Source organism: Rhincodon typus, chromosome 16 (genome assembly GCF_021869965.1).
Source record: "Rhincodon typus isolate 14 chromosome 16, sRhiTyp1.1, whole genome shotgun sequence".
In the NCBI taxonomy this organism is placed as follows: Eukaryota; Metazoa; Chordata; class Chondrichthyes; order Orectolobiformes; family Rhincodontidae; genus Rhincodon; species Rhincodon typus.
In genome coordinates, this window is record NC_063347.1 from 52,429,840 (window position 1) to 52,442,067 (window position 12,228).

General features: G+C 40.7%; 1 protein-coding gene across 2 annotated transcripts in view; it reads right to left on the reverse strand.

The window, feature by feature from the left end:
- ift122 (intraflagellar transport 122 homolog (Chlamydomonas)) overlaps nucleotides 1–12,206 on the reverse strand; it is a 95,215-nt gene extending 83,009 nt beyond the window's left edge. For both annotated transcript variants that reach the window (XM_048606237.1, XM_048606238.1), the window contains exons 1-3: nucleotides 12,020–12,206; nucleotides 6,988–7,054; nucleotides 619–703 (exon numbers count right to left, since the gene is read on the reverse strand). In XM_048606237.1, coding sequence (XP_048462194.1) covers nucleotides 619–703; nucleotides 6,988–7,054; nucleotides 12,020–12,078 — 211 coding nt within the window. In that variant the 5' untranslated portion in view covers nucleotides 12,079–12,206. The remainder of the gene's footprint in view (nucleotides 1–618; nucleotides 704–6,987; nucleotides 7,055–12,019) is intronic.
- Nucleotides 12,207–12,228: the final 22 nt, after the last annotated feature.

The window sequence follows — 12,228 nt, forward strand, 5'->3', positions numbered from 1 at the left end:
ATGGGGAGGGTGGGCGGGGAGGCAAAACTAGAGGGCATACATTTCAGGTGAGAGGGGAAAGATTTTAAAGGGACCTAAGGGGCAACATTTTCACACAGAGGATGGTGCATGTATGGAACAAGCTGCCAGATGAAGTGGAGGAGGCTGGTACAATAACAATATTTAAAAGGCATCTGGTTGGGTACATGAATAGGAAGGATTTAGAGGGACGTGGGCCAAATGCTGGCAAATGGGATTAGATTTCTTTAGGATATCTGTTCGGCATGGACAAGTTGGGCCATAGGGTCTGTTTACATGCTGTACATCTCTGCGACTCTAAGTTATCAGAGGACACCTATGAATCCTCACAGAGCCTTCAGTAGACAAATTTGATATGGGTTCAATTTGTATTTCTGTACAGAGTGTACTCCTAACAGAAACACCTGTCATTAACTGAGTCCCTACTTCAGCAGGTGAATGTTGATATAATTAAGTGAAAATTGTACAATGGTCAATGTGCATCATTAATGCGGGTAGAGGGTTGAGAGCGTAACAAAACAGTGCTAGAAAACAGGTCTCTATTAAATTGCTACAAGGAATATTAATCCACTACATAGGCACATAACTCTTGTCACCTACCATCTTTAGCATAAGCAACACAGTATACAGTATCCCTGTGTCCTTTGAGTGGCTGAATAAGAGTGCCATCAGAAGTATCGTATACCTAGAAATAGAACACAGCATTTTTTACTTCATACTTTTACATGTATTTTACACCTTAATTGATATCATCAACTGTACAAACCTAGGATTAGAGCTGCACATCTCTATCTATATTCTCAATAGTACAATCTAAACACAGGTTGAGATGCCATATGGGTAGAACTCAGGAATAAAAGAAAAGTACAATTACTCTGATGGGATTACACTATCAGCCTCCCAATAGCCAGTGGGCAACAGAGGAATAGGTATGTAAGCAGATCATGGAAAGATACAACACGGTTGTTGCAGTGGATGATTTTAACTTGCACAACACTGACTGGGACTTCTTTAGTTCCAGGGGCTTAAATGAAGCAGAATTTGTTTAGTGCATGAGGGTTTCTTAAAACAAATTACAGATAGTTGAAATAGGGAAGAGGCATAACTAGACCCTGTATTGGGGAATTTGCCGGACCAGGTGACTGAGCTTTCAGGGGGGAGCAATTGGGGAACAGTGATCATAATTCTGTAAGTTTTAAGCCAGTTGTGGACAAGGATAAGACAGGTCCTCAGGTGAAAGTGCTAAACTGGCGAAGGCTAATTACAACAGTATTAGGCAGGAACTGGAGAAATCAGATTGGGGGTGGCTGTTTAAGGGTAAATCCACATCAGACATATGAGTGCCTTATCAGGTCAGTTGATCAGAGTTCAGAACCAGAATCTTTAATCCTCATTAAAGATAAGGATGGCAAGATTCAGGAACCATTGATGACATGAGATATTGGAAGATTCGTCAAAAAAAAAAAAAAAAACACAGAAGCATATGTAAGGTTTAGGAAACTGAAATAAGATAAGGCTCTTGAGGAACATAAAAGAAGCAGGAAAGAACTTAAACAAGGAATTGAGGGGGCTAGAAGGGGCCCTGCAATGTCCTTGGCAAGTAGGATTGAGGAGAATCCCAAGGTATTTTGTATTTATATTAAGAGCAAAAGGTAGGTAGGGAAAACGTAGAGCCACTCAAGGACAAAGGAGGGCATTTGTGTGTGTGGGTGAGGTCTTTAATGAGTACTTCACATTAGTACTCACCAAGGAGAAGGACATGAATGACGGTAGGATTAGGGAGGGGTAGTGTTATATATTCTAGGGTTTGTCTATGTTAAGACAGAGATAATGTTGGCTGTCTTGAAAAATATTAAGATAGGCAAGTCCCCAGGGCTTGATGGGATCTATCCCAGGATACAGGGTAAGGCAAAGGAGGAGATTGCTAGGGCCTTGACAAAGATTGTCATATCCCATTTAGCTACAGGCAAGGTTTCAGAAGACGGAGAGAATAGTTAATGCTGTTCCTTTGTTTTAGAAGGGCAACAAGGATAATCCAAGAAATTATAGGCCTGAGAGCCTTACATCAGTGGTACGGAAGCTATTAGAGAAGATTCTCAGGGACAGGATTAACTCGCATTTGGACAAGAATAAACTTGTTAGGGATAGTCAGCATCAACTCTGATTGAGTTTTTTTAAAGAAGTGATGAAGATGATCGATGAGAGTAGGGCAGTAGATGTTGTCTACATGTACTTTACTAAAGCACTTATCAAGGTCCCTCATGCTGGGTTGGTCCAGAAGATTTAGTCACATGGGATCCACGGTGATTTGGTAAGTAAGATACAAAATTGACTTGGTCATAGAAGACAGTGGGTAGTTGTGGAGAATGTTTCTCTGACCGGCAGTCAGCAACTAGTGTTATAGGATCAGTGCTGGGACCTCCTGTTTGCAATTTATATGCATGATTTGGATGAAAATGTAAGGGCCCGATTATGAAGTCCACAGACATCACAAAAATTGGTGGAGTTGTTGATAGTGAGAAAGGTTATCAAAGGATGTAGATATAGGTATCTCTTTAGGATTCAGATTTGTGGGAAAGTTGGGCTGAATGAGTGATTTATTGTCACATATCAAGGGAGATACAGCGAAACAAGTGATGCATTTTGGGAGATCAAATGCAAGAGGAAAGTATACATTAAATGGCAGGACCCTTAGAAGTTTAAGATAAATAAATACAGAGATATGTACATAAGATAAATACAGAGAGATCTTGGGGTGCAAGTTAATATCTTCCTGAAAGTGACAACACCTGCGGATAAGGTGGTAAAGAAGGCATATGGCATGCTTGCCTTCATTGGTCAGGGCATTGAGTACAAAAGTTGGCAAGTCATGTTGCAGCTGTACAAAAAAAAAACTTTAGTTGGGCCATATTTGGAGTATTGAGTGCAGTTTTGGTTGTTACATAATAGTAAGTAAGTATGTAAAGGCTTTGGAGAAGGCTGTTGCCTGGATTGGAGTGTATTAGCTATAAGGAGAGGTTTGACAAACTTGGATTGTTTGTGCTACAGTGTCAAAGGCTGACAGGCAACCTGATAGAAATATATAAAATTATGAGATAGAGTGGATAGAGTCTTCTTTCCAGAGTGGAAATGGTTAGATACTAGGGAGCACAGTTTAAGGTGAGAAAGGGAAAGTTTAAAAAAGATGTGCAAAGTAAGTTTTTTTTTAAAACACAGACAGACAGTGGTAGGTGCTTGGAATGCATTGCCAGGGCAGAGGCAGATACGATAGCAATGTTTAATATGCATTTAGATAGACATATGAACATAGAACATAGAACATTACAGCGCAGTACAGGCCCTTCAGCCCTCAATGTTGCGCCGACCTGTGAAACCAATCTGAAGCCCATCTAACCTAAACTATTCCATTATCATCCACATGTTAACAGGCAGAGAAGAGAGGGATATGGATCATGTGCGAGCAAATGGATTAGTTTAGAACGGCATCACGGTGAACACAGATATGATGGCCCAAAGGACCCGTTTCTGTGCTGTACTGTTCTACGTTCTATGACTGTGAGGACAGAAAGGGTGGTGAGGCAGCATTGTTGGTACAGGATGGAATAAGTGCAATTGCAAGAAATGATATCCAATCTGGAGATGTAGAATCCATAATCAGTGGAAGTAAGAAACTTAAATATTATCATCACAAAGAAAAACATATTCAGCAATCCATTGGGATTGAAAGCTGACAAGTAGCCACGGCCTGATGGTCTACATCTGAGGGTTTCAAGCAAGTGTCAGCAGAAATAATGTATTGTAATATCCAAAAAATTCCCTGGATGTGGGAAAAATTCCAGTGGATTGGAAAAAATCCTAATATACACCCTTATTTGAAAAAGGGGAAGGCAGTATGAAACTACAGACCAGTAAGTTTAACATATTGTTGGGGAATGGTTAGAATCCACTATTAAGGAAGAAATAACAGGACATTTAGAAAGTCAAAATGCAATCCATCAGAGTCAGTATGGTTTTATGAAGGGTAAATCATATCTGACTAATTTGCTAGAGCTCTTTGACGATGTAACAAGCAATATGAATAATGGGGATCCAGTAGGTGGAGCATATCTGGACTTCCAGAGACATTTGATGAGGTATCTCACAGAAGGATAAAGCACAAGGCAAGATCACATGGGGTTAGGGGTAATTTTTTGCTTGGATAGAGGATTGGCTGACCAACAGAAAGTAGAGAGTTAGGATAAATTATTCTTTTTCTGGTTGGTAAGATGTAACTAATGGGGTGCCACAGGGTTTGGTCCTCGGGTCCCAACTATTTTCAATCTATATTAATGACCTGGATGCAGAAATGGAAAATACTATAGCCAAATTTGTAGTTGACACCAGAATAGGTACATTGCAATGAAGAAATAAGAAATTTACAGATGGATAAACTTTGATGATAAACTTGCAAGTATGATCAAGGTAGACACCAAAAGCGTATTTAAATATATATAAAGGAAAACAGAAGCCAAAGTGAACCCTTAGAGAATGAAGCGGAGGATACATTAATGGGGAACCAGGAAATGACAGAAGAGTTGAATAAATATTTTACATCAATCTTCACAGTAGAAGACACTAACAGCATTCCGAAATTACTAAATAATCAATCAGCAAAAGGTGGAAAGTAAATATAGTGGCTATCACTAAACAAAAAGTTCAGGGGAAACTATTAGGCATAAAGACAATTAAGACCTAGGTTATTAAAGGAGGTAGCTACAGAGATAGTAGATATACTGTAATAATCTTCCAGGAACCCTTAGATTATGGAAATGTCCAAGAAAATTGGAAAATTGCCAATGTAGCACATTAATCTAAATAAGGGAAGAAACAAAAAAAAAACCTAACTAGCCTATAGTTGCTTGACGTCTGTTATTGGCAAAATGTTAGAATCTATTATAAAGGATCTAATAGCAGAGCATTTAGAAATACATAATATGATAAAGCACGATCAGCATGACGTCAGGAAGGAAAACTCATGTCTGATAAAATTACTAGAATTCTTTGAGGAAATAATAAACGTGATAGAGAAAGAGGCAACAGTGGAAGTAATATATTTGGATTTTCAGAAGGCATTTGATAAGATATCACACATTCCACTACAGGAGATGACAGCTTATAGTGTTGGAGAGAATATACAAACATCTATTCAGCATTGGCTAACTAATAAGAAGACAGAAAGTTGGGATAAGGGAAATTTTTCAGAATGGCAACCTGTGATGTGCCACAAGCAACAGTGCTGGGACCACAATTATTTATACTATGTACTAATGACGGAGGAAAGTGAATACACTACAGGCAGTCCCTGATTTACAAACAAGACACCATGCAGAGATGTATTAATAATAGTTTTAAAATCTAACATGCAAATGTTTGCTCGTACTTAAAAACAGTAATTGTACTGTGTTGTGTTCAAACTGGTGTACGAATCAACTTAACAAGTGGAACTCATTCAGAACCCCAGGATTGCCTGTATAGCCAAGTTTGCAATGATACAAAAATAGAAAAGTGGTAAGGACAATACAGAGAGCTGCAGAAGTACACAGACTGGTTAAGTGAATGGGCAAGTATTGGCAAATACAATATAATGTGGGAAAACGTGAGCTTATGCACTTTGGCAGGATGAATTAGAGAAGCTGAATGTTATTTAAATAGAGAAAGACTGCAGAAAGCTACAAAAGAGGGGATTTGGAAGTCCTCATCCATGAGTTACAGAAAGCTAGCATCCACGTTCAACAGGTAGTAGGAAGGGTAAATGGAATGATAGCCTTTATTTCAAAGAAAACCAGAGTATAAAATTTGGGAGCTTTTGCTTATGTCTTATTCATCTTATGGTTTTATGGCAGCGTAATCATTATTATGTATTCAAATCACTATTCTTACATTGTAATCGGACATAAACATCTCAAAGGGATTTGTCATTTTAAATGTATCCACCTCTGTATTTATATTTCACTAGGGAAACCTATAACTAATTCCACTGAATGTGACAGCTTCTGATGGTAGAGTAGTTGAAAGGAAATAACTCTCATTTCCATACAATTGTGGGTTCTGATCAATATATGAATAGGACCAAGAGGCATAGGATTAAAAGTAGGCCATTTATCCCCAATTGTGTCTGCTCCAACAGTGAATGAAATCATGGCTGATCTGATAATCCTCAATTTCAGTTTCCTGCCTTATGCCCAGAACACTTGTTTTCCCTAATGTACAGGGCCTCGGTGAGACTACACCTGGAATACTGCATGCAATTTTGGTCTCATCGGGGGATGGATGTTCTGGCCATAGAGGAAATGCGACAAAAGTATACCAGACTGATTCCTAGGGTGGCAGGACTGATGTAGAAAAAGATGCTGAAATCAGTTCGGACTATATTTACTAAAGTTTAGAAGAATGACAGGGGTGAATCTCAAAGAAGCCTCAAATTCTAACAGGACTAGACAGGGTAAACGCAGGAAGAATGTTCCTGATGACAGGATTGTTCAGAATCAGGTGTCACAGTCTTAGGATACAGGGTAAGCCAAATAGGAATGAGATGAGAGAACTTTTTCAGAGTGAGCCCATGGAATCTGCTGCCACAGAAAGTTATTGAAGCCAAAATATTGAACATTTTTAAGCAGATAGTTATAGTTCTTAGGACTAAAGGGAACAAAGGGTATGGGAAGAAAGCAGAAACAGGATACGGAGTTGGATGATCCACCATGATCATATTGAATGGCGGAGTAGGCTGGAAGGGCTGAATGGCCTATGCTTGTTCTTATTTCCTGATTCCATGTAAGCTTTCTGAACTAAGTAAGATACCGGTATCAGTGCCCCATGATCATTTCTGGCTTCCCATTGCAACATAATTAAAGGGAGTTTATTGACAGTTGTGTGATCTATGATAATGTAGACTTTTAAAAGGTGAGAAATTGACAAATATTTTGAACATACCAGGACTCTGTTTCCTGCTGCTACTATCAACTGAGTTCCATCCGGCTTGAATGCAATATCATAAATACTGCAGAAATGTGAATAAAAAAAAACACACAGTTCTGTAAACTTACAAGCAATGAACTGATGATTAGCAATCATAATGATGAATCACTTCCTAGAAGTACACAACACAAATATATTTGGCAGCACTCCTCTCCAAAATATTAACCATCTTCTCACTTCTTAGCCTGCCAATGTACTGTTCCGTTACCACTGATTTATTTCAGTATATTAACCTTTTCCTAGTGTATTATACTCCTTCCAGTGTATTACTGCCCGAGTGTTACCCCAATCCACGAATTAGTCACCTAAGTATTATCCAGTATGAATCTTCTTCAGAACTGAATAAGTCATATCGGACTCAAAACATTAACTCTGTTTCTCTTTTTACAGATGCTGCCAGTCCTGCTGAGTTTCTCCAGTGTCTCTGTATTTGTTAAAGATTTATCTACTGCTTTCTTGAATATTTTCTGTGTTTTGGTCACCACAACCTTCTACAGTAGAGAATTCGATAGATTTACTAACTTCCAAATCAAGAAATATTTAAAGTTTTCAAGAAGATTTGTAGCTTGCATTGTGGATGAGGTTGTAGACATACTCGCCGAGCCACCAAGAGACATGACTAATTCTCACTTGTCTGACTACACACAGACAATGAGGGACACGAATTCGACTGGGCTAACACATCCATAGTCGCACTAGTCAAACAGAGACACACCAGGGAATTCCTGGAGGCCTGCTATTCCAACCAGAACTTCATCAACAAAAACATTGAATTGGATTCTGTGTACAAATCATGGAGAAACAAAACCAGAAGTAATACCAACCACCCCAGCAAACCAAGGCATATAAATAACAAGCGGGACAGAACACCGATGCTTCACCAGAGGCGCACTGACGATGTTACCTAGCAGGGTGACGAGACGTTTGCAACCAAACCCACCAAAGAAATACTTTCTCATCTGAGTCCTAAATGGTCTACCTTGTACGTAGATAATGTCCCCTAGTTCTACACTCTCCAAATAGGGAAAATGTCCTCCCTGCATCTAGTTTAGCCAACCCTGTTATAATTTTATATGTTTCAATCAGATCCCCCCTCATCCTCCTAAACTCTACTGAAAACAGGCCCAGTCAAACCAATTCGGAGATAGTAGGAACTGCTGATGCTGAAGAATCTGAGATAACAAGGCATAGAGCTGGATGAACACAGCAGGCCAAGCAGCATCAGAGGAGCAGGAAAGCTGACATTTCAAGTCTGGGCCCTTCTTCCGAGCTTTCTGAAGAAGGGTCCAGACCCAAAACGTCAGCTTTCCTGCTCCGTTCATCCAGCTCTACACCTTGTTATCCCAGTCAAACCAATCTCTCCTTATTATACAATCCTGCCATCCCCAGTGAACCAGGGATCCAACCTATTGAACATCCACTGCACTCCCTCTCTATGGCAAGTATATTCTTTCATATGCATGGTGACCAAAACTGGTCCTGGTGCAATCTCACCCAGACCACAGTAAGATATCCCTACTGTTGAATTCAAATCACCTTGGAATAAAGGCCAATACACCATTTGTCTTCCTAATTACTTGCTGCTTGTCTACTTTCATTGACTGGTGTGTGAGGACACTCAAATCCCTTTGTACAACCACAATTCCCAAAATAGCACAATTTAAATAATACTCTGCCTTTCTGTTTTTCACACTAAAGTGTATAACTTCACTTCAACCACATTATACTGCAACTGCCACATGTTTGGCCATTCACTCAACTTGCCTAAATTAAGGATATCACAAACACCGATCCCTGCAGTAGCCCACCAGTCACTGGCTGCCACCTGAAAAAAAACTCATTTTTTCCTGTCTGTAAACCATTCACAATCCATGCCTAAATATAACCCTATCCCATATGCATTAATTTTGTCCCTATTTCTTATGTGGTACCTTATTAAAAGCCAATAAAAAAATCCAAATACACCACATCCACTGCTTCCCTCTCATTTAATCTTCTAGTTACAATCTAAAAAATTTAAGTACAGTCAGTTCTGATATAACGTGATAGTTCCATTCTCGTGCAATCTCACGCCATAAGAAAATTGCGAAATAGCCGTGCCATTTAAACTAATGGGGCCGGAATTGTGTTATAGTCAACACAGGCAGGTTCACGTTCTACGAATAGCGGTCTAAATTCTTCAACTGCGGGAAAGCAGAACTGACTGTAGGTTAGTCAAGCATCATTTGCCTTTCATAAACCCATGATGGCTTTATCCAATCGCATTAATGCTTTCCACATATACTGTTACTACATCTTATACAGTAGACTCAAGTATCTTCCCCCACCCCCACTTCCCTCCATTACTGGCCGTTAAACTAACTGGTCTATAATTTTTGTGTCTCCCTCCTTTTTAAAATTGTGGGATTACAATTGCCAGCCTCCAATCTCTACGAACTGCTCCAGAGTCTACAGCATTTTGAAGATGACCACTATCCATCCAGTATTTCTAAGGCCACTTCCTTTAGTACTCTGGAAATACATTATCAGGTCTTAGTGATTTGTCTGCCTTTAACTTCATTAATTTCCCTAGCAATATTTTGTTCCTGATATTGATTTCCTTCAATTCTGCCCCCTCACTAGATCCTTGGTTACCTAACATTTATGGATGTCCCTCTTTTGTGAAGACAGAACCAAAGTATGTGTTCAATTCTTCTGCCATTTCTTTGCTCCCCATTATAATTTCCATAGCTTCTGACTGTAACAGACCTACTGATCTTTTTGTCTTCACATATTTATCAAAGCTTTTATTGTCACTTATTATGTCACCTAAGTTTATTCTCATACGCTATTTTCCTACCTCTTGCCAATCATTTTCTGAATGTTTGCTACTTTTTCTGTAAGCCACGTTTGAGCTGCCCTTCCTTTTAAATTTTTGTGCCAGATAGGAATGAATAATTGTTGTAAATCATGCATGTATTTCTTAATTATGGACCATTGCCTAGCCACTGACAGGCCTTTTACTAATGTTTCCCAATCTATAAATGCCAACTCGCTCCTCATACCCAAGTAGTTCCCTTTATTTAGATTCAGGACCTCAATTACAGATTTAATTTCTTCATTCTGCACCTTAATGAAGAATTCTATCATACAGTCACAGTTATAAGAGATCTACAGTGCAGAAAAAAGGCCATTCGGCCCATCACATCTGCATCGGTCAAAAACAACGACCGAACTTACTAATTCTATTTTCCAGCACTTGCCCCAAAGCCTTGTATGTCTTGGCATCACAAATGCACATCTAAATACTTCTTAAATGCTGCGAGGAATTCTTCCTGTACCTCCCTTACAGGTAGCAAGTTCCAGATTCCCACCACTCTCAGGGTGAAAAAGCTTTTATGTAGTTCCAGCGTAACTTCCCTGCTCTTAAGTTCTGTGCCTTGGCTAAAAGGGCAAATGCCTTCTTAACCATTTTATCTACCTGTTCCAATACCTTAAGGGACTGGTGTATATGCACACCAAGATGATATTATGGTCACTCTTCCCCAAGAGATCCCACACACAAATGTTAATTAATCCTTCCTCATTGCACAGTACCTAGTCTGGAATTCTCTGGTGGTTTCTCAATATATTTATCTAAAAATCTGTCATATATACACACACCAGGAAATCCTCCTCCACAATATCACTGCTAGCTTAGTTCGTCTAATCTATATGCAAATTAAAGACTTCCATGGCAGTTGTACCATTCTTGCATGTATCTCAGATTTCTCATTAAATGCCTTCTCTTACATCTCCACAACAGTAATACAGCCTGTCAATTACTCCCAACAACATTTACTGCCCCTGATGTTTCTTATCTCCACCATACAGATACTGCATCATGATTTTCCAAGTTAATATCCTTCCTCACTATTGCAGTCACTTTCTTCTTCACTAACAATGCTAAGGGAGTATCAAACAAATCAAGAGACTTTGTCTGGGGAGGGAGGGGGGTGGGATAGGAGAAATCAAAGTGTTGGAGTGAGTGCATGAACTGCCTATTGCTTTGTCAGCCTATTGCTGTCATATTGTCCCTCCAAATACACTTGTCCCATATGACAGAGTCTCCAGATCTCACATTGGATTTAACCGTCACCTCACGACTCAAAACCAGAATGGAAGGTAGTTCTCCCTGAACTAGAGGGACTGGCTAAGGAGAAGATAACTGTATTATCTCTCTCCTCACACCCATCTATTACTGACCCTAGTACATTATTGCCACAGTTCACATTATTATTGCTCCCATCAATGTACTTTTGCCCCTCAGTGTGTTCATAGAATCCCTACAGTGTGGAAATAGGCCCTTCGGCGCAAGTCCACACCAACCCTCAAAGCATCCCACCCAGACACCCCCCACAAACCAACCTAATCCACACATTCCTGAACACTATGGGCAATTTAGAATGGCCAATCCACCTAACCTGCACATTTTTGGATTGTTGGAGGAAACCGGAGCACCTGGGGGAAACTCACACAGACAGTCGCCCGAAGGTGGAATCGAACCCACGTCCCTGGCGCTGTGAGGCAGCCACCGTGCCGCCCAATTATTGACCTCCCATTATATTATTGGTCCCTGTGATCCATTACCACTCCTCCCACTGCATGAGGGTTCCTCACAGTAAGTTATTTCCCTAGTGTATTCCTTCTCCCCTTCAACACGTTATTGTTCCCCCCCCCCAACCTCCCCTCAGTCTTTTATGTCTTTTCACACCCCTTTCCCGTATATTATCTCTCTCCCCTACTTATTATCACTTCCAGCTCCCACCTCCCCATGTATTATCGCTCTGTCTCCCCCCGCTGTGTTACCGTTTCCCCACCCCACCGTGTGTTATCTCCCCTCCAGCCCCACTGGATGTCATGGTCGCTCCAGGCCTGCCTGTTTACATTAGAAACCGCGTTGCTATGCGGTAACCAGGGCCAATGGCGGGGCGAGGGTTAGCCTGCCAGCCGGCTGGCAGCTCCTTACCACTGTTCGACCTTCTCCCTGTCGTGCACCCTGTCAATCCAGGTGGGGACGGCCCGCATTTCGCCCGGGAGAGTGGGTGTAATACACCCAGGCCGCCGGGGTTTACGGGCTGAAGCGGCCTCGGGGCTCCCTCCGGAGGAGCGCCCCGGTTCCGGGCCCTCCCGCGCGCGTCGTCCTGGTCAACTCTCGCGATATGTGGAGCCGCGCGG